The sequence below is a fragment of the Triticum aestivum genome, chromosome 1B (genome assembly GCF_018294505.1).
Source record: "Triticum aestivum cultivar Chinese Spring chromosome 1B, IWGSC CS RefSeq v2.1, whole genome shotgun sequence".
Taxonomy (NCBI): domain Eukaryota; kingdom Viridiplantae; phylum Streptophyta; class Magnoliopsida; order Poales; family Poaceae; genus Triticum; species Triticum aestivum.
In genome coordinates, this window is record NC_057795.1 from 516,808,317 (window position 1) to 516,830,218 (window position 21,902).

A 21,902-nucleotide genomic window follows, 5' to 3' on the forward strand; every position below is an offset into this window, starting at 1 on the left:
ACACATTTTTTTTGGAAAGTCCATATATATACATGTATATGCATGGTAGTAGCTTTTTTGTATTATCTTTTTTTTTGGAGAAAAGCTTTTTTGTATTATCTAATACTCGTGAAAAGCGTGTCAAATAGTCATTCACCTTTCCGCCTGGACTGAACTACGAAATTTGGTTGACACTCGGCCATACGGGCCACTAAGCCTGCCATTAGGCAGCTATAGCCACTGTAAAAAAAAGCAGAGCGTCAGCACACCACCACGCCCTTCATCAGATCCCGTTCCTTTTCCTCAAAAGAATAAAAGAATCAGATCTCCATTCCTGCCTTCCCCCGTAGACGCAGCGCATGCATCCCGTTCCTCAGCAGCCAGACGCCCCACGTCTCCACACCGAATGGGCTCAGCAATCAATTTTCTCCATGCATCCAGTCAGGACCAGGAGGCGACCATGGGTTGTGGAGTCTTCCAGAAGGCCCGAGTGTTTGTAGGTTGGCGGGAGAAACGTGAGTGGCGAATCCATGCGCTCTGAGCCGTTCGATCCAATAGATCCGACGGCTACAAATGACTTCATGTTGGAAGAGGCGGGCAGAACAGATGAGATGAGAGTAGATTCAAATATTCAAAAAAATATGAACTATAGTAGTAGAGATTTTACAGATTGATTGATATATTGTGATCAGTAGAATCAGACACATAATATTTATAGTAAATGGGATATGTGTTTGATTTTCTCAACTACTTATTAATTCAAATTAGGACAAGTGTACCCCATTGAAAGATCAATACACCATTGAATGCCATGCTTTTAAAAAATAGTGTTATCAAGCTAAAGGAGACTGTGCACCCTCTTTCTATGACTTTAAGGTGAAGGAGAATATTGTGATATCAAATAATTGTTCACCTATTGTTAATGAAATTGCTCAAATGTAATTGTTGATATGGATACTGTGTGAAGTTTGTGTGTGAATTAAGTACTATCAGATGGATGGAGCTCCTTATGTTGACCATACTGCAATTAATGCATAATGCAAGCCATGACTTCACTTTTTAAACTACTTATTCATGTCACTTAATTGATTGGTTGTTCATTTAGCAGTATTGTCATCCGTAGCAACGGACGGGCATTCAACTAGTCTTTGTAGCCGGTTTAAAACAATGTCTGGAAATGTATGAGGAAACTGAATAAAAAATGAATTTTTTCAGGGTTTTTTTTCTTGAGTGAGCGGGGGCCCAACACCACCACTTTGGCAGTGAAGGCCCAGTGCCACAACCACAGGTGAACTCAGTGCTACAACTCCGCTTACGCTAAAAAAAACTCCAACTCCGCTTCCCGTCCGTGTGTGGCGAGGACGGCGCCCAAATGAACGCAAGCGAGGACGGCGCCCGCCGCCGCCGCCGTTCCCAAACCCACGACGAGGCAGACGGAGTGGCCCGCCTCCATCCTCAGGTTCACGCGGGCGAGGAGGGAGCGGGAGTGGCTCGCGGGCGCCGTACGCGCCCCCGCGCCCGCCCTCGTTCCCAGATCCACGCGACCGGCGAGGGCGCCGGAGTGATCTGTTGCGTCAGCATTCCGGCGGCGCTGGCCTCGCCGTTCGAAGACGACGACCTCCTGAGGGAGATTCTCCTCCGTCTCCCGCCGCAGCCCTCCTCGCTACTCCGGGCCTCCGCCGTCTGCAAGCAGTGGCGATGCGCCGCCACCGACCCCAAGTTTCTCCACCGCTTCCGCACGCACCACCGGAAGCCGCCCCTCCTCGGCGTCTTTCACGTGCGCAACAGGGATGATATCGTCTTCACCCCAATACTGGACGCACCCGACCGCATCCCTCCTCAGCGATTCGACCTTATTAGCAGCACGGAGGTGGTGCTCTTACTGCTCGATTGTCGCCACGGTCGCGTCCTTCTCATTGACGTGAAGCGGGATGAGGCCATCGTGTCCACCCCCATCACCGGCGAGCAGCGCCACCTGCCAATTCCGTCGGAGTTCGAATTCACCGATGATGTCAACGGGGCTGTGCTCTGCGCTGCCAGCGACCATGACCATGTGCACGGAAGCTGCCACTCGAGCCCCTTCAAGGTAGTGTTGATCTCCGATGTTGGAGAGGATAATCGATTCTTTGCTTGTGTTTACTCCTCGGAGACTGGAGTATGGAGTGATATCATCTCAACAGCCGTTCCACCTGTAACTTTTTGTGCTGATACCCCTGGGGTGCTTGTTGGTAATGCACTTTACTGGTTGATGGATTTTATGACCGATGACATACTTGAGTTTGATTTGGATCAGCAGAGCCTAGCTGTGATCAAGGGGCCTCCCATTACAGATGATTTCCGCCATGCCAGCCATTGGATCGTCCAGGCTGAGGATGGTGCTGTTGGCTTCGCCATATTGACTTGCAGTCACTTACAAATGTGGCAGAGGATTATAAATGTCCATGGTGTTGCCACATGGGTGTTATGGAAGACCATTGACATGCATACCATTCATGGGCTCCCTCCCCAGATTGAAGGAGAGAAGACACACATGATACGTATAGCGGGATGCATTGAGGATACTGATGGTATATATCTATTTGTAGGCTGTGATGTCTATATGGTTCAACTTAATTCGATGCAGTCTAGGAAACTTTGTGAAAACCGTGGTTATACTTACTATCATTCGTTCAAGAGTTTCTATCCGCCAGGTGATTGTTCATCCTTAGTCATCATATTGCAGGAGTAACTTAATCTTCTTGTTGTGTTATGTACATGTATGTTCGAATACCTTCGTTGTGATTCTCAAGTGTTCAAACTTATAGCCATATTGTGTAGTACTCCCTCCGTCCCATTAGTATCAAAAAGTGTCTTACATTATGGGACGGAGGGAGTATATGTTATCATTCAATATAGTCATCTTCACTCTTCACTATTCGTTTGCTAGATAGACGAGCTTATAGCCTTCTGCGTTGTCGTTCAGTTTAATTGTCTTCATATATAGGAGATAACAAATCAAATAACAAGTGAGTAATAATGTGAAATAAAATGTCAAATGGTTAACTCATTCGGCATGTTTTTAACCCCAGCTGGCTATATTCTTCTATCCAATACTTTTAATCGTGCTAACTCCATAGAAGATTTTTCATCCAAACTGTTTCCGAAATAATAGTTTTCATTTTCACTTATTCAAGACTATCTTGCATGTAACACACCTTTTATTTAACCTGAAGCCCAAGATCACTTATTCTGGTTGAGTACTAGAGTTTTCGCTTCTTGACATCGGGAGGGATGAGTTAAATGAGATAAATGCTAGACCATGTCTTGCTTTCTTATAAGCTAAATTCTTCATTATGAGGTTGATATGCATACTGCTTTCAACAGTATTCCTTGCAAAATGCAACATATGTGTTTTTTATCTGGTACCATCATCAGTAGTGAGCTATAAACATAAAAGAGTTAATTTCTCTTCTTATATTTATGAATTCACCTATGTAACAGACGCACTGTTGCCTTCTAATATCCATATGTCTATTTCTTAAAACTTTATTAAATGTCTGCCTTGCGTTTCTAGGCACAACCATTGCTGGTGCATGCGATGGAGCTGAAATGTTGCACGATACATAGGATGACTGTCTGGTTTGATGTTCTAATGTGCTGAAACGGTTCAGCAGGTAAGAAAATCATCTGAATATAGTTTGTAAGATTTGAACTGTTTGATTTTCTCTTTGGAAAATATCTAGCGGCCATTGTGGGTAGCATGCACCCTCAAACTGCTATCCTTTTGGCTATAGGGATGGACACATGCTAGTAACAAAGACAAACTATTAAAATGCTGGTGATGCTAAGGAAAAAGATGAGTCCTTTATTGGACCATAAATGATATGCAAATAATCCAAATGTTATATTCCCAGAGTTCTCCCTTAGTTTAGCTGTTTCATAATCTATAGTTTGAAAGCAACATATTAGTAGCATGAGATCGTTATGGGCATTATATGGCTCTTATTTATGTTGCTGAGCTGATGATGAGTTCACATACCTTGTTTATACACTGTTACATACTCCTAGGTGCTACTATTAGGTTATGTATGTATGTATCAAGTTAGTGACAGATTAGTGCTTTTTCCCCAGGTGAAGAAGGGCTGCTGCACTTGTTAGTTGACACTGAATTTGTCGCATTGCATCAATGTCGTCAGCAGTGTCTATATGTTATCTAAAACGACTTACCGTGCCTTAGTCTAGCCAAGTCTCTATTAGCAAGATGCTTTTGAATGCCTGATCCAGTGAATTTCAGCTTAACCCAGTATTATTTCAGGCTGGATTTCGTCGTCTCTTGTTTTTGTTATGTATTTGTGCCTGACAGCTCTTCTCCTGAGCCATGATAGTTTCAGTCCCATGTATTACCAAAACTTGTGTGTTTGAGTGTACTTGTCAGCTGTGGTTTGAAAAGCATGTCATTGCCATCGATTAAATATGATCATGATCTACCATGATCTGCCCATGCTGTTTTGTCCCGAGTGAGAATGAGTTTTGCTTTGCTGCAGCTTGTGCAATATTTACCTTTTAATGGTTCAGACGAGCCAGAGTACTCATAATTAACTCAACTGTTTGCGGCTGAAGGTATGGGACCTGATGATAACCATACTTGAAACCATAGTAACTGGGCAGCTGGAGGTTGCATTCTTACCCTGGGAGGGTTTGATATTGCATTTGTCTGTTAATCATTCTCTGCTGGACTTCTCAGTGATTTCAACATTTTTTATACTACTGAAGTTAACGCATATTAAATCAGGAATGCAGTAGAACCGAATGTAATTCTTTAGATGGATCAATCTCTGATTATCTCCCAGGTGTCTGTTTCGCTCCTTGCTTAATCGATCCAGACTTGTGTATGATGGAAACATTATATTATGCTAGATCGTGCTGGGAGTTGGTTGCACGATGAAAAGAAGTACAGGTCTGCCTGGGAGTTGGTTGTAGGTCTGCCTTGGAGTTGGTTTTAGGTCTGCTTGGGAGTAGAGGTTGCAGGATATATATTGTGCGGCAGGCGGGCGCGCGACGGCTGCTACTCGTTGAAGGTGTATATCTATTCTTATATGCTCCCTGGTACTTGGAAATCGGAATTGTGTCCAGCGTTCTCATTTTGATTTAATGCTGCCCTCGCCATTAATTCCTGAAGAGCTTAAAAACCCACCCACTAATGTAAACATCAACGAGGATGCCAAGCTGACTCCGGCGCAATCTGAAAGATTCCTTTTCTGAAAAAACTTGGAAAAGAAGGTGATTGTTCAAATAGGAGTCTTATGTAGCTCAGTTAGGCTCACGTGCAACTCAAGGCTTCCACATTGCTTGCTGACTACAAGAAACTACATTGTCTTTTTCATACCATAGTTATCTTTTTGAGGGGCAATTGACAGATGCTCAGTCAGCTACCTTCTTGTTCTGCCTTTGAGCTTTTGTTTTTATGACAACTGTTGTAAAGTAAAACTTGATAGAAGCTTGGATGTTGTAAACCCGGGTAAGAGGGAATATTTTGTGGTTTGGGGTTGTCTTTTCTGAAAGTGTATCCACTTGTACTGTATTTGGCACTACATCATACAAAATTGAGATATATCCTTTGGGTCCAAACTTTGTTTTCTGTTGTAATAGAACATTCCGTGGCATTCTCTATAAGCAGGTAGGTATAATATTCATAGGCGTGGACGAGCTCGCCTGGTCACGTAATTGCGAGATATGCGACGCATGCGGTATTTTAAGGCATGTACGCTGGCTCATTTAACGCGTATTGTGGATGGGAGGAGTAGACGTTCGTATGGTGCGTGCCAACGATGGCAAATACTACTCCCTCCGTTCGGAATTACTTGTCTTGAAAATGGATGTATCTAGAACTAAAATACATCTAGATACATCCATTTCTACGACAAGTAATTCTGAACAGAGGGAGTAGATCCTATCGGCGGCTCACGGCCTCATGGCCGCTCAACATCGATGGTGAGGACAGCTCAGGTGACAAGTAGATCCGGGTCGATCCCTACTATGTCTTCGACCGGTACTTCCACGGGCACCAAGGAAGAGCAAGAGCAGCCATGGATGATCTTCTCCACCATAGCCAAACATGCCAAATTTTGATAGTCCGATGGCAATGTTGTAGTAGTCGAGCGATATAGCATCGTTTACATAGTTGCATGGGTTTGCATGGATTTGAGATATGCTAATTGAGGTGTCCGGTCGTAAGATGAGTAATTTGAGGCTTGACCGGTCAGTGTCCGCATGCGTGTCCACGAGCGTTTGAGAAGGTCGAATTTACAAGTCCGGTTGTTGATGCTCTAAGGGTATGTTTGGTAGCATGTATGGATCTAGCCTAGTTGTCCTCCTCTGATACATGTTGAGTCCATGCATTTGCTGTTGTTGGGCAGCGGTGTATGCGCTGAGACTTTATTTGGCAGCCTGCATGTGTTTGGAAATACTGAACACATTCACATTTTGAATATTTTTTTGAATGGTGTACAAAATTGAAAAAATGCGAACAAAAATGTAAATATATTTTGAAATTCTGAACTTCTATTAAAAATTTAAACAAAATTTTAAATTCTATTTTTTGGAAATTTTGAACATTTTTAAAATTCTGAACATTCTTGAAAATTTAATCAAAAATTAAAGTTCTGAATATTTTTTGAAAATTTAAATAAATTTGAAATTCTGAACATTTTCGAATTTTCCTTTTTTTGAAATTCTGAAATATTTTGATTTTTTTCTTTTTTGAAATTCTGAATATTTTTTTGAATTTTTTTAAAAAAATTATATATATTTTTTGAAAATTTAAAAATGTCTTGGCGTGGCCTGGTGGGTGAGGACGAGGGTCGGGGTGAGCATGGCTACCTCCATGCACCCTCTCTATGAGCATGATGAGGACCCTTTTTTGCATCAGATGGGCATAACCCAGATGAACCCGTGCACCTTATCAAACAAGCAAAAATGAATTAGAGTGAGGGCTTTTACCCTCATACACCTTGTCAATCAAACCCTAAAGAAGCGGTGGCACGCACACAAAAGGCAGATACGGCAGCTCAGCTTGTGCCTCCCAAGGAGGCAAAGGAAAGCCATAGGCATGGATGGATGGTGCCGCTGCCCACACGCACGCACGTACGGCTATTTTCGCTCCACACCAACGTCACTGCTTTGCTATTTTCGCTCCCCGCCGCATCGTTTGATTCCCGGCAAGCCAAGTCTGCCTCACTAATTAAGCATCAGCCTTTCTTTCTTGGGGAACAAGATGGATCCTTGAAGCGGCGAGAGCATCGAACGCTGATTAACTACTCCTGCTGTCTCTGTCAGATGCTGCTATCTCGTTTTCTAGATGAATGAATTGCCCTATGCAAAGGGTATCCCGTTCCCATTTTTTTCTCTTCAAAAAGATCAACAGTTGGACCCTGGCCTGACACGTTTTAGCTTGCATCGCCTCTTATGTCACAATCACAAGCAGCTGATATTTATGTTGTACTACTACTTGGAGTCCTATCTCGCGGTCAGCTCCCTTGTATACGTAGTATACTGTAACAAACAGAAACAAAAATCTAATCTCGGCTGCAGTATCGAACAAGAAGGCAGTTCATCACCCGGAAACAAACAACTTTCTTTTTTGGCGATCATCGGAAACAAGTTCGTCCACATCCTGAATCTGGTCGATGAGAGACTCCACGCCAGCCTCTCCGAACGGGTCGGTGACGGCCGGGCCCGGACCCAGCCGGTAAACTCGGTCTTATCCAGCGGGAAGAGCCCACGCAGCACACTACCCACCCCCCCGGCAATCCCGTGAGCGCGTCGTCGGTCGAGCGAAACCGCAGCCGCATCTCGTTTCCTTTCTCCCCCTCGTCTCGCCCCGGTAAAAAAACCAGGCTCCCCCTTCCCCCCCACCCTCGCCGCCGCGGCGCTTCCTCCACCTCCACCTCCAGTCCAGGCCTCCACACGGCGCACGCAACCGGAACAAGAAGAGGAGAACGAGGACATATCGGCGGAACGCATCTCGAGCTCGTCCCGCGCGGATCCCCCGCCCCATGCGCACGGCGCCGTCGTGGTCCTAGCAGCCATGAGCCTCGCCTCCCTCGCCCGCGCCGCCGCCCGGTCCGCGCGCTCCTCCCGCCCGCGCCAGGCAAGCGCTCCCGCCCCTGCACACCGTCTCTTTCTCCGAATCCCCCGCGCGTCTGGGTGGGCCATGAAAAGTGTATGAATTCTTTTTCTGTGCTGTTCGTTCTCTTAGGGTTTCTCCCTGGGCGGGCTCCGGGCGCCGCCATCGCCGCCGCTCCCGCCGGCCCACGGCGGGGACGCCGGGTCGCTGGGGCTCGTGCGCGGGTACCTGACGGCGTCGCTGGGTAGCCCTGCCGCGGTTAAGACCTCGGAGTGGAGGTACCTCCTCGCCAGCCCGCAGTTCCGCAGGCTCTTCTGCAGCGGCTCTAAGAAGAGTGAGTGTTGTCGTGCCTTATTTTTCGGTCAGTCCGGGTCGGGTGTCTCCTGGCACTGCTGAAATATGCATCCTTTTGCGCTTTCAGATTACGAGAATTACTACCCCAAGGGGAAGAAGGAGGCGCCCAAAGGGGATGGGAGCAACAAGGATTCCAAGCGTAAGTCGCCGCCTTTCTTATCTGTGCATCTTGTTCGTGTAGAGAAGTTTGTGTCGAGTCCAGTGAATTATTCACTTACGACACACTATTACTGAATGTGCTTGGCCAACAAGATGGGTTAACTATGTACGCGATGATCTCCTTGCCCTATGAGTGCCCGGCAGCTTTTGATGTAACAATGGGATAATACTTCCTCCATCCCAAATTACTTGTCTTAAATTTGTCTAGATACGGATGTATCTAGATACATTTTACTGTTAGGTACATCCGTATCTATAAAATCTAAGACAAGTAATTTCGGACAGAGGTAATAGGATATAACTGGATAATGGATTGGTCACAACCATGTCTGATGGTAGTTTAACTTCTCAGTTCCAAGTGCTGCCAATTTCAAGTGTGATTAAATTGTAATTCTCTGATATGCAGAGGAATCCGATACAGATGGTCAATGGAATTTCCAGGATGGTACTTTCAAGCAGCTGCAGAACTTCCTGGGACCTCTATTGCTTTTGGGCCTGATGTTCTCATCCTTGTCTTCAAGCTCATCAGACCAGAAGGAGGTAGTTTTCATCTCCTTCCTGGCAAATTGGCCATAGTGTTTTTAACTGTAAACTAATATGTTTATTCTGACGCAAAGAATTCTGCAAGTTGCTGTTCTGTTGTCAAATATATTTGCTTTCTTTGTTGAATCCCTAAATCATGGCTATGTGTTGAAAACCCCAAGAAAACAGAAAACTTTTTTGCTACCATAAGGACTATACAATCTGTATGTACCCTGTCACCTCCAATCAAAATTTGGAGGTTAGTTAAGCATTATTATCCAATAATTGTGGCAAGCAGCAGCAGACAGTAGGACCATATTTCCCACCATGAGGTCTTCTTATTGGTTTCACAAATGGGATGGCAGAGAAAATACCCACACTTTCTCTTTAGATGTTTATAAGTAATGTGTGCAACACCAGATAACAGATAGCAGGCTGTGATCATTATGCAATATGTAAGGCTGCAGATGTTTGCCAAAATATGTTCATAGAGATGATGTGCTATTTTGTAGAATAGATGATGTTTGATTCTATAGCCCACTTAGAGGTTGTTCTCACTAATTAATTCTTGCTTGTACGCATGTGTACCTGGTGTGGCGAATTGCTAACGTGCGCCTTGTATTTGTAGTTTCCTATTCTTACCTTTGAGTGCAAATGCAACTTCAGAACTACTCCCTCCGTAAAGAAATATAAGAGCGTTTAGATCACTACTTTAGTGATCTAAGTGCTCTTATATTTCTTTACAGAGGGAGTATCAGTTTTTGTTTTTATTAATTGTAATATTGTGTTTCTTGGTTTGCATATTTGTTCACTTTGAATTTATGGATGTTGCAGAATCTTTAGTTTAATGGTCATGAAAATATCTTGTGCTTTTAATTTCTGCAGATAAGCTTCCAAGAATTCAAGAACAAGTTACTGGAACCTGGCCTAGTTGACCGTATTGTTGTTTCAAATAAATCAGTGGCGAAGGTCTATGTCAGGACTTCACCACAGGCGAACGGCCAAAGCCAAAATACTGATACGCAGATTACGACCGTTGATGTTCCAGGCAGACAGGCTCCCAGCAAATACAAGTATTTCTTCAATATTGGAAGTGTTGAGTCGTTTGAAGAAAAGTTAGAGGAAGCCCAGGAAAATTTGGGTATAGATTCACATGATTATGTTCCAGTAACTTATGTTGCTGAAGTAAATTGGTTCCAAGAAGTGATGCGATTTGCCCCAACAGCGTTCCTTGTTGGACTACTATATTTTATGGGGAAAAGGATGCAGAGTGGATTTAATATTGGAGGTGGTCCTGGGAAGGGTAGCCGTGGTATCTTTAACATTGGAAAAGCAACAGTAACAAAGATGGACAAGAATTCCAAAAATAAGGTTAGTTCTTTCTTGTTCCATATACTCCAAAATAGAGGCAATCCAAAAAAGTCTACTGAAGTAATTCTGGAGCTCCAACAGTCTCCATTGTTTAGATTTGCAGTAGCATTAGCTTTTGGTCTACATGATATTGGTTGTATCTCTCTGACAAGTCCTGCTCTTTGGTTGGCACAGGTGTTTTTTAAGGATGTAGCTGGCTGTGATGAAGCTAAACAAGAAATAATGGAGTTTGTGCATTTCCTTAAGAATCCCAAGAAGTATGAAGAGTTGGGAGCTAAGATACCCAAAGGTGCTCTGCTTGTAGGTCCTCCTGGAACTGGAAAGACACTACTTGCTAAAGCTACAGCAGGAGAGTCTGGCGTGCCCTTTATGTCCATCTCTGGTTCCGATTTCATGGAAATGTTTGTAGGTGTTGGACCATCCAGGGTAAGAAACTTATTCCAAGAAGCTCGTCAGTGTGCACCCAGTATCGTATTTATTGATGAGATCGATGCAATCGGTCGCGCGAGAGGCCGTGGAGGTTTTTCTGGTTCAAATGATGAGCGAGAAAGTACTTTGAACCAGCTGCTTGTAGAGATGGATGGATTTGGCACAACTGCCGGTGTTGTTGTTCTTGCTGGTACAAATAGACCTGACATCCTTGACAAGGCACTGCTAAGGCCTGGAAGATTTGATCGCCAGATAACAATTGACAAACCAGATATAAAGGGCCGTGATCAGATATTCCGCATATATCTTACAAAACTTAAATTGGACAATGACCCAACATATTTTTCGCAAAGGCTAGCTGCTTTGACACCTGGGTTTGCTGGAGCTGACATTGCGAATGTTTGTAATGAAGCTGCTTTGATTGCTGCAAGAACTGATGAAACTCAGATTACAATGCAGCATTTTGAGTCTGCAATTGATAGGATTATTGGTGGTTTAGAGAAGAAAAACAAGGTAACGTGATCGTATGCTATTTTAATCTTTTGTGTGCAGAGGGACAGCACTTCATGTTCCATTGCGACCAATGAAACCAAAGTTGTAGGGTAAAATTTGCCAATTTCTTGCTCGTAATAGTATTACTGTTGCAAACCGACATGCAACCTAAGAAAGTTTATACATGCCTGATTTACACATTTTCTTGTGGAGAAAATTCACACATTACTGTCACTTTGTTTATGATGATGCTTTCATGTGAGCAAATAGGATGTTCTTTTTATAGGTTGTATTGACTGGGCACAATGGCAATGATGTTCTTGGTGGGCCATGAACATGGAATAAAAAGTGTGTCAGTTTCTAGCGGACGTCTGCTAAGTGCAACTGAAATACGAGCGGTCATCTTTTGCGTGGGCACTCATAAGCAAATTGTTTAGATTGAATTAATAAATAAACAAGGGCAAGAGCGGCACGAACCTACAGTTCTACATGTTGTAGCTTGATTTCTCTAGCAGATGTCAACTAAGTGCTCTGGAAATACGAGAAACCTAAGTAAATGTTTTAGGGGTTGAATTAATTAAATAAACAAGGGCAAGAGAGGGACGAACCTACAGTTCTACATGCACTGGCATGCCTCATGCTCCATTTTGCGTCAAAGTTGGATCACAAATTTATTAATTGGTGGATTGTCTGCAGTACACTTTCCATGGGAGTGCCCTAGCTATTACATTTGTTTTTTGTTTATTACACAATGCAACTTGTTTTGTATTGATACTTGTTATATCTTACATTTCCCTCGATGTTGATTCTGGCCTGTACATGTCACTTGATTGCAGGTAATTAGCAAACTGGAGCGCCGTACTGTTGCTTACCATGAAGCTGGGCATGCTGTTGCCGGATGGTTTTTAGAACATGCAGAGCCTCTTCTGAAAGTTACAATTGTTCCCCGTGGAACAGCTGCTTTAGGCTTTGCACAGTATGTACCAAATGAGAATCTTTTGATGACAAAGGAGCAGCTCTTTGATATGACATGCATGACGTTAGGTGGCCGAGCTGCGGAGGAGGTATGCCATTCCCTACGTATTTTTAGTGATGCAGATTTATGTTAAGTATCTTAGATTCATGGGCATCTCTCAAAATCTGTACTATTTAGCTCCATTGGTGGATTGTCTCCATCACTAAAGCAGCTGTTCAAGTGAATATGTGGGTTTTGAGTAGAATGAATACAGGGCACTTTTCTGAGTGCTGCATCTGACAAGATCAGAAGTACAGTAACTCTAGTTGTTAGGTTAATGATTCACCTCTTCCATTATGGTGAACCTGTGAATATGCACAATGTTACCCAATTTGGCGGGCCTAGGTAAATCAAAATACTTTACTCTGTTATCATGAGTTTCTCGACATACACCAGTGCATGGTATATTTCTACTTGAGGTACAGGCTTGTTTTCTTTTTAAATATGGATATGCAATCTAAGGTTACTGCATAAAATACATGTTTATATGCCATAATTAATATCCCCTGTATCAAGCTCAACGCCTCGTGTAGTGTTGTATTTTTATTCACTTATACATAAGCATGGATGGCTGTGAAATTATTCACAACATTGCCGATGAAAGTGCGCCAATGGAAAGGCTTTGTTTGTGCTTTTTTTTCAGGTTTTGATTGGAAGAATCTCGACTGGTGCCCAGAATGATCTGGAGAAAGTTACAAAGATGACATATGCGCAAGTTGCTGTGTATGGTTTCAGCGATAAGGTTGGTCTTCTATCCTTCCCTCAGCGGGAGGATGGCTTTGAAATGAACAAGCCTTACAGCAACCAAACAGCATCCATCATCGATACTGAGGTGAGGGAATGGGTCGCCAAGGCCTACAAAAGAACCGTTGAACTGTTGACGGAGAAGAAGGAACAAGTAGCTCTGATCGCGGAGTTGCTGCTCGAGAAGGAGGTCCTCCACCAGGACGATCTGACCAGGGTATTAGGAGACCGACCCTTCAAGGCAGCCGAGCTAACAAACTACGACCTCTTCAAGCAGGGGTTCCAGGATGAAGAGGGCAAGACCGCAGAGCCTGCCAAGAACGCCGAGGTTCCCGATGACGATGGACCGGCAGCCGCACTTCCCGACGTCGTCGTGCCGACATAGGAATCCAGGGCGAACATCTACCCCGCTGTACATGGCATGCTCTCATCCGATAGATTCTGGTTTTGTTGTTGCAGCATAAGAAGGAAAAAACTGTATAAATCAGCGCCCTCGTCTAAAAATCAGCCATGCCAGTTTTATTTATTAGCTGGAAGGAATGCAGTAGGCTTTCCGCAGCTGGCGTGGCCCTGTTGTTCTTCAGTACGATGAGCTGCTGGTCGAGGTTCATGCTCTGAGCTTGTATTGGCGTCGCCAGACGTTTTTGACGGATCCTGTATTTCTCTTGATTTTACTATAAAGAAGATTTCGTCGATCTACAAGCAGCAGAGTTCGAACCGTCTCAAGTAGAACGAGTTGCATTCTACTCCCTCCGTTCCTAAATATAAGTCTTTTTTAGAGATTTTAACAAGGGACTACATACGAAGCAAAATGAGTGAATTTACATCTAAAATATGTCTATGTCTATATACATCCGTATGTTGTAGTTCATTTGAAACCACTAAAAAGACTTATATTTAGGAACAGAGGGAGTAGAAGGTTTGCTTTACTTATCTTCAGCCGGCGGTACAAAGCACGTACTATGTTTTCTCGAGATGATGTGTTTGGTATCTAGCTAAATACTCCCTCCGTCCGGAAATACTTGTCATCAAAATAAATAAAAGGAATGTATCTAAATGTATAAAAGGGGTTGTATCTAGATGTATTTTAGTTTTAGATACATTCCTTTTTGTTCATTTTGATGATAAGTATTTTCGGACGGAGGGAGTACTTAGGTCCACGGTAGTCAGCTCGTACTACAGTAGAACCTATGTGTAGTTCAACGCAGCGTAATCAACTAATCATAGCCTTTAGACATAACCGTGGCATCCTGTCAATCTACCTTTGCTGGACACCACATTATCACAAGTAGCCAAGAAGGGGGTTGTACGCGTTCTCCAGAAAAAGAGTTGTCGAGTGGGTGCATTGCTGCTACCAAACGACGACTAGCGAGTATTAATAATAGTGGACGGACGCTATCTGAATCTGATTAGATTGCATCTACTGTACATCTATTCCATGCACGTACACGCGCTGAAAAGCGGCTCGGAGAAAGGAAAGGCGGCTGGAAAGGCAAAAGGGAGGAAGATGCATGGCGCGGCGAGCAAGCAAGGCCGGGTTGGGTCGGTTCAGCCATCCCCTTCCGCGCCCGCCCAGCCCATGGGAGGAGAGGAGGATTGGAAGAGGAGGAAAAGGCACGAGCGTGGCCGTGTGAGTACCTGCTAACCATCACGCACACGGAGAAGGACCCTTATCTACCCAGCCCGCCCCCGTCTCTCTTTCTCTCTCTCGATCGATCACAAAGTATCCATCCATCTCTGTTGAGAGTTCAGAATGTTTGTCTGTAACAGCACAAAAGTGCAAACAAAGCTGCGGCCACGGGACCGGCAGCAGACAAACAAGTATCACCTTCCTCCCTCCGATCTGGTCACGTCCGTGTCTTCACGAAGCCCCTTTTGAGTTGCTTGCGTGCAGTCGCTTGGCATGTAAGTTGGGGTTAGCTGGAGAAAAAGCTGCATCAGGCCTGACCTTGGGGCGAGAGGTGCAGTGCACTCGCGGTCACTGGCTAGATCGTGTCTGAGCTTTAGCTCGCCTAGTCCGCCTCCCATCCCTTCTCAAAAGGGAAGGTTCAGTTCAACCACTGCTGATTTAACGCATTCTCTAATAAAGGGTTAGGTGGGGGGCTAAATTTCGTGTTTTGACCCTTTTTTAAAACAAAATCGAGATGTGACCCTAGTTTGAAATCTTTTTGAGATCTGACCCTTTTGCTACCGCCAGGCGTTCAGGCGGTAGGATTGCACAGTCTACCGCCGCAGGGTCTGGCGATAGGTGTGGCTGACGGCCGTTAAACCGTTAACGGCTGCTTACGGACCTACCGCCATAAGCCAAGGCGGTAGTCAGCACAAACCTACCGCCGAGAGCCCTGGCGGTAGGGTTGGAGCATGTGTTAAGTTTCTGTGACCAAAAACTCAAACAGCTCAGCGGCAGGGTTGTACACCCTACCGCCGAGGAACTCGAGCGGTAGCATCATACCGCCATGAGCCCTAGCGGTAGGGCGTACAACCCTACCGCTGAGTTGTTCGAGTTTTTGGTCACAGAAGGGGGGGGGGGCGTGGGGGGAGGGTGGCGGTAGGGTGGCCCTAAAATATGAGCTCACATTTTTTTTAGTGATTGTTTCTTTTGTAAAATATGAGCTCACAAAGAAATCCAACAAACGGTTTCACATAATTTGTTTTGTTACAAATAGCAAAATATGAGCTCACATCACAAATAGCAAAATATGAGCTCACATAATGATGATGGTTCCACATAGCAATTATCAAACAGTTTACACATAGCAAATAGCAAACTTGTCCACATAGTTTGACAACCCCTACGAAAACAGAGATACATATGCAATCGACATGTTTATGGGGCGGACAAACCTCCCCCCTCGTATGTTAGGCATGGGCGTGGAGACAGATACGACAGTGGATCCACCGGTTCAGGCGGAGGCGGAACGCTGGTCGGCATCCGACCATTCAAGCAGTCCCACCTTGCCTTGCCCGCTGGAGTTTTTGCCTCAACCCTTGCCCAGTTGATGATATCAAACGCCGATGCACTTGGGGGCGGCATCCTGGCTCTCTCCTCCGCATTGCTCTCGAAGTAGACCCTCCGGCCCAAATTGCGCAGCTCCCGGTTGGAGCGCTGCTTGGCAGCTTCAATGTTCCATTCCCGACGTTCTTGGGAGATAGTTGTATCTCCCTCCATCTCTACAATCACTCTCTTCCACTCCTTCACACTCTCTGCCCAACACTTCTGATCATCGTAGATCCGCTCCGCCCTCTCGTGCCACCGCACTGCCCTCGTCTCCTGTAGGAACTCGTCTAAAAAAACGGTCACCGGCAGCAGAAGCTCGGGGTAGGCCTCGTACACGTACGGAAGTGGCAAGCCGGACGGGTCGTGTTGGAGATGAAGGGGCGATGGCTGCGCCACTATTGCAAACCTAAACATATGGATGAAATAAATAAAATACATATATCAAGATGTGTCAAATGCAAAATCATATCATATCATATTTACTCCAACCAAATCCAGTACTTGCATCATATTAACATGCTTACTAAAGAACTAAGAACTAAGAACTAAGAACTAAGAACTAATGCGACGAATCAAATAATGGTGATTTGAATATTTAAAATAGTTCAAGAAGGGGGTGATTTGAATCAAATAATGCGACGAATCGGAAGCTATTTGACTAAAACTAATTGGAGGGATCGAAGGAGCTTACTTTTCTTTCTTCGGGGCCATCTCGATCCGCAAAAATGGTGAAGAAACGACGAAGATCTGAGGGGGGGGGGGGAGTGGAGGAGAAGAGAGAGGGGCGAGAGGAAGAACTCCTCTGTTCTTGGGGCGGGTGGTTGGGGGAGAAGGGGAGGGGTGGGGCGGCCGGCGACTTATAACTGCCCGCACCCTACCGCCAGGTACCCCGGCGGTAGGATCGGACAGGCTACCGCCATGACTGGGGGTGGTAGGGTGGGACGGAGGCCGTTAACGCTGCTGACGTGGATAAGTTTCCTACCGCCGCGGTGTCCGGCGGTAGCCTAGGTAATCCTACCGTCGGGCATCCTGGCGGTAGCAAAAAGGGTCAAATGTTGAATTTTTTTCAAAGGGGGGTCAAATCCCGATTTTGTTTGACAAAAGGGTCAAAACATGAAAATTGGCCGCAGGTGGGAGCTAGCCAAAAGGAATCGGTTAATAAACCAAACCATTATTTCTTCTAGACAAGTCAATTGGCAATGTACTAGTGTCTCTTCTGTTCATCACACTTTTTTTTTCAGTTGCCAGTATTCTACTTGATCAGCCATATCTTCGATTTCTAAACAGATTTTCATTCTTTTTTCCTTTTGAAAAGGAGGCTGAACCCTCCTGAACTTTTCATCATTGTTAGGGAATAGGGATGCAAATTTGAAACCTACAGGGTATCCTCCGACCCTACTTAGTTGAACCAAATAAACAACCTAAAGGGTACCCTCTGACCTTACGTAGTTCAACTAAATGAACTAAATTTTCAAAATTGACCTCATTTCTGAAAAACTTAGTTGATTTGGTAGAACTAAGTAGGATCGGAGGGTACCCCGTAGGTTCTAAATTTGCATCCCTAATAATTGTGATGCACATGATTATTTTTATTAATATTAAACATAGTAGAACAAAGACAACCACTGCCACGCCATTACAAGCTATGAAATTAACGGTTACTACTGAGTCTACTTCTTTCGTAACAACCCCTTTAAGAAGTGATAAATGTCCCCATGTCATCGTTGCCATGTCTGATCGGAGACGGTCTGGACAAGAACATTTATCCTGATTATCAAGACGAGCTAGTGAAGAAGGTCAAGACAATAGCAAGTAGACAACGCGCTTAACAGGGTAATGATGTATTCGTCCCTAGCGACTTTCAACAATAAAAGCCATGACAATAATTGGTAACCCCGACATGAAGCGGTGATTTTGACGACAGATGGTCCGATAGTTCCATCCGATGGTACTCCATGTCAGACAGAAAGGCACCGGTGGGACGTCTTTCCACCTTAATTATATTACGATAATCGCGGGAGATGAATTTCTGCATTTAATTCTCGTCCTACTTACAGTACGCGCTACAGCACAAAATGCATGTACATAATCACGACAGCCTCGAGTTCGTCCTTTGGGTGGAATATTATAAATGCCGTGCTTAGTACATGCCAGAAACAAATCGTGCGTGACAAGTAAGGAACGAGGAAGAGCAGTAGTTGTCTTAAACAACAGGACACAGCCCATATAGAAGATCAGGTTGACTTTAATTTGGCCACACTCCAAAGCTACAAGTCCATGTAATATGCGTGCATGGGCCAGCCCCGTACGTTCAACTGCCGCCAGCCGCGACGTCGAGCCCAACCCCCGCGTGCATACCCCCATGCTCGTCATCATCATCGTCGTCCTCGTCGTAAATCCAAACACAAAGGCACACCCACCAAACGATCGAAAGTAACTAAACAGGGCCGAAAACAAAAGTAATTAGGTTGCTTGGGCCCCACTCATCATCATCATGTATCTCATCGACCAATGGTTTTCCAGTATATATAGAGAGCCCGAGCGCCACCATTGCAATCACCAAGCAGAGCAGAGCCCCACTCGACACAAGAGAGGAAGCAGCTAGCAATGGCCGTCCCCAGCTCGCCGTCTCTTCTCCTCGCCGCGGCGCTGCTGCTCTGCGCGACGGCGACGCTGGCCGCGGCCCAAGCCGTCACGACGAGGAAGTACCAGTTCGATGTAAGTGTGTGCATACATGCATGATGCACGTACATGTGTCCGGCTTCGTTAATTATTATCGAAAAAAAAATCTTATTCTTACGTACCACAGTAGTTGATTTTTAGATTGCTATCTGTTGTTGAATGTTGCACGTAACAATTCCATCAAACTTTTACGTATGAATAGCACTGCTCTGCGATTATTATTGAGGTTGTTGCAAGCAGACATGCACGCGTGCCGATCGGCCGTGCATGCAGGGCTAACCAGCGACGTACTGACCATAATGGCGGCATGCATGGCACGTACGCAGGTGCAAATGACGAGCGTGACGCGGCTGTGCGGCACCAAGAGCATCGCCACGGTGAACGGGCAGTTCCCGGGGCCGACGCTGCACGCGCGGGAGGGCGACCACGTGGAGGTCAACGTGGTCAACAACTCCCCCTACAACATGAGCATCCACTGGCACGGCGTGCGGCAGCTGCTCAGCGGGTGGTACGACGGGCCCTCCTACGTCACGCAGTGCCCGATCCAGCCGGGCCAGAGCTACGTCTACCGGTTCCAGATCGTCGGGCAGCGGGGCACGCTCTGGTGGCACGCGCACATCTCCTGGCTCCGCGCCACCGTGCACGGGCCCATCGTCATCCTCCCGCCCGCCGGCGTGCCCTACCCGTTCCCGGCGCCGGAGGCCGAGGTGCCCCTCATGTTCGGCGAGTGGTGGAGGAACGACACCGAGGCGGTCATCGCCCAGGCGCTGCAGACCGGCGGGGGGCCTAATGTGTCCGACGCCTACACCATGAACGGACTCCCCGGCCCGCTCTACGCCTGCTCGGCGAAGGACACGTTTAGGCTCAAGGTGAAGCCTGGCAAGACGTACATGCTCCGGCTCATCAACGCCGCGCTCAACGACGAGCTCTTCTTCGCCGTAGCCAACCACACGCTCACCGTCGTCGACGTCGACGCGCTCTACGTCAAGCCCTTCGCCGTCGAGACCCTCATCATCGCGCCCGGACAGACCAGCAACGTGCTCCTCACCGCCAAGCCCGCCTACCCCGGCGCCAGGTACTACATGCTGGCCCGCCCCTACACCAACACGCAGGGCACCTTCGACAACACCACCGTTGCCGGCATCCTCGAGTACGAGCATGACGACCCCGCCACCGCCACTGGCAACGGCAAGAACCTGCCCATCTTCAGGCCGACCCTGCCGCAGATCAACGACACCAGCGCCGTGTCCAACTACACCGCCAAGCTGCGCAGCCTGGCGAGCGCCGCGTACCCGGCGTCCGTGCCGCAGGTGGTGGACCGGGAGTTCCTCTTCACCGTCGGCCTCGGCACCCACCCGTGCGCGCCGGGCTCCCCCGTGAACGGGAGCACTTGCCAGGGCCCCAACGGGACGTCCCGGTTCGCGGCGTCCATCAACAACGTCTCCTTCGTGCTCCCGACCACGGCGCTGCTGCAGTCGCACTACACCGGGATGTCCAAGGGCGTGTACGCCTCCAACTTCCCCTTCGCGCCGCCGCACCCGTTCAACTACACGGGCACGCCGCCCAACAACACGAACGTGATGACCGGGACCAAGGCGCTGGTGCTGCCGTTCGGCACCGCCGTGGAGCTGGTGATGCAGGACACCAGCATCCTCGGCGCCGAGAGCCACCCGCTGCACCTGCACGGCTTCAACTTCTTCGTCGTCGGCCAGGGCTTCGGGAACTACGACCCGGCCAAGGACCCGGCCAAGTTCAACCTCGTCGACCCCGTCGAGCGCAACACCGTCGGCGTCCCCGCCGGCGGCTGGGTCGCCATCCGCTTCCGCGCCGACAACCCAGGTCCGTTCCGTTCGCACATACGCATGCATGCATGCATGCATGCATGCATGGAGCTTCATTCTTCATTAACGTACACTATGTGCATGGATCAACGCTAACTGCTCGCATGTACGGACACGGGATCTTGCATTACTCTGGCAGGTGTTTGGTTCATGCATTGCCATTTGGAGGTGCACATGAGCTGGGGGCTGAAGATGGCGTGGCTGGTGCTGGACGGCAGCCTTCCGAACCAGAAGCTCCCGCCGCCGCCGGCAGATCTCCCGAAATGCTAGGCGTGATTATCAAGATCGATCGTCGGTGAAGAAGATTGGTCGCTTCATTGCTTCGCCACCGCCTCACTTTGTTATCCGCAAGCTTTTGCTCTCGCGTGTCCAGCGAGTTCTTCGTGATTTGTCTCCAATATAGTGATGTATTCTTTTCTACGCTAATTCATTTTTCAGGCGATTCGCCGTGCTTGGTGTATGCACTTTATTAATTGCCACGGTGTTGTGAGGAGTTTTCTTAATTGGCTGGGCTTCTTTGTAAGTTGTAACAGAAAGCTTGTGTGTGCCTTTTTTTCCCTATCTGTATGTATCTGCAGAGTATTTCGAAATAAAGCCTAGATATGTTCATTGTCAGGATAAATTTTGTTTGCACACTTTATTAGGAGAGCATTTTTTTATGTTTATGGGTTCTAGCTATTTAATAAGGGTGTGGCTTGGTCTCAGTCGACTGAGATTTAACCAAGTCTCGGTCAAGTGACATAACATGCAAAAGCGAAAATGAAAAAATTAAAAAGAATTTTTTTCATGAATCTCAATGTAAGATCTTACGAATATAGCATCGACTGAGACTTAGTAAGACTGATTTAACAAATAACGGTTTTGTTAAACTTTAGGTGCCTGGAATTTTAGTTGGCGTCAGACACTTTTTCCTTCTTCCCGAACGAGCGAAATGGAAGGCCAGACCTCGCCAGAAAAGAAGCAACCTCGGCAAAGAAGTAGCATCACTATCTATCTTAGGGATGTGTGTGTGTGTGTGTGTGGGGGGGGGGGGGGTGCAAGTTCGCCGAAAAGCAGCAACCCCGTTATCTATCTTAGGGGTGCGGGGTGCTGGGGCTGTCGCGAGAGTTGTTTACCAGTGCAGGGCTTAGATGGATGGCCGAGGTGGCGGCCAGCAACGACAATAGGGGGAGGTTGAGGGGAGGGCAGGGCGTGGAGGTGGTGAACGGTAGC

At 46.6% G+C, this 21,902-nt stretch overlaps 3 protein-coding genes across 8 annotated transcripts; all 3 read left to right on the forward strand.

Annotated features, from left to right (window-relative positions):
- Positions 1 to 1,283: 1,283 nt before the first annotated feature.
- Positions 1,284 to 5,586, forward strand: LOC123135888 (uncharacterized). Of its 5 annotated transcripts, none has more exons than XM_044555146.1 (4): positions 1,284 to 2,065; positions 2,276 to 2,546; positions 3,533 to 3,632; positions 4,090 to 5,586. In XM_044555146.1, exons 1-3 carry the CDS (start codon positions 1,352 to 1,354, stop codon positions 3,583 to 3,585), a joined length of 1,038 nt encoding a protein of 345 aa, XP_044411081.1. In that variant the 5' UTR covers positions 1,284 to 1,351; the 3' UTR covers positions 3,586 to 3,632; positions 4,090 to 5,586. The 5 variants fall into 5 exon arrangements, with proteins under 5 accessions (XP_044411081.1, XP_044411087.1, XP_044411074.1 ...); XM_044555152.1 differs by lacking the exon at positions 2,276 to 2,546 and adding an exon at positions 2,565 to 2,669; XM_044555139.1 differs by having other exon boundaries at positions 1,285 to 2,065; positions 2,276 to 2,669.
- Positions 5,587 to 7,817: 2,231 nt separating this feature from the next.
- LOC123135915 (ATP-dependent zinc metalloprotease FTSH 8, mitochondrial) lies at positions 7,818 to 13,868 on the forward strand. Its single transcript, XM_044555164.1, has 8 exons — positions 7,818 to 8,107; positions 8,216 to 8,417; positions 8,505 to 8,576; positions 9,003 to 9,136; positions 10,004 to 10,489; positions 10,664 to 11,431; positions 12,247 to 12,474; positions 13,069 to 13,868. Exons 1-8 carry the CDS (start codon positions 8,045 to 8,047, stop codon positions 13,552 to 13,554), a joined length of 2,439 nt encoding a protein of 812 aa, XP_044411099.1. The 5' UTR covers positions 7,818 to 8,044; the 3' UTR covers positions 13,555 to 13,868.
- A 4,859-nt stretch (positions 13,869 to 18,727) lies between these two features.
- On the forward strand, positions 18,728 to 21,305 carry LOC123135917 (laccase-12). 2 transcript variants are annotated; one of them, XM_044555166.1, is made up of 3 exons: positions 18,728 to 18,885; positions 19,176 to 20,688; positions 20,830 to 21,305. In XM_044555166.1, exons 1-3 carry the CDS (start codon positions 18,775 to 18,777, stop codon positions 20,958 to 20,960), a joined length of 1,755 nt encoding a protein of 584 aa, XP_044411101.1. In that variant the 5' UTR covers positions 18,728 to 18,774; the 3' UTR covers positions 20,961 to 21,305. The 2 variants fall into 2 exon arrangements, with proteins under 2 accessions (XP_044411101.1, XP_044411108.1); XM_044555173.1 differs by having other exon boundaries at positions 18,738 to 18,885; positions 19,176 to 20,685; positions 20,778 to 21,305.
- Positions 21,306 to 21,902: the final 597 nt, after the last annotated feature.

Coding starts and splice junctions, on each gene's coding strand:
- LOC123135915 (XM_044555164.1), top strand. CDS start 8,045: ATGAGCCTCGCCTCCCTCGCCCGCGCCGCCGCCCGGTCCGCGCGCTCC. Junction 8,418..8,504: donor CTGCAGCGGCTCTAAGAAGA/GTGAGTGTTGTC, acceptor TTGCGCTTTCAG/ATTACGAGAATTACTACCCC. Junction 10,490..10,663: donor ACAAGAATTCCAAAAATAAG/GTTAGTTCTTTC, acceptor TGGTTGGCACAG/GTGTTTTTTAAGGATGTAGC.
- LOC123135888 (XM_044555128.1), top strand. CDS start 1,352: ATGAACGCAAGCGAGGACGGCGCCCGCCGCCGCCGCCGTTCCCAAACC. Junction 2,670..3,532: donor CAAGAGTTTCTATCCGCCAG/GTGATTGTTCAT, acceptor TTGCGTTTCTAG/GCACAACCATTGCTGGTGCA.
- LOC123135917 (XM_044555173.1), top strand. CDS start 18,775: ATGGCCGTCCCCAGCTCGCCGTCTCTTCTCCTCGCCGCGGCGCTGCTG. Junction 18,886..19,175: donor CGAGGAAGTACCAGTTCGAT/GTAAGTGTGTGC, acceptor GCACGTACGCAG/GTGCAAATGACGAGCGTGAC. Junction 20,686..20,777: donor CCGCTTCCGCGCCGACAACC/CAGGTCCGTTCC, acceptor ATGTGCATGGAT/CAACGCTAACTGCTCGCATG.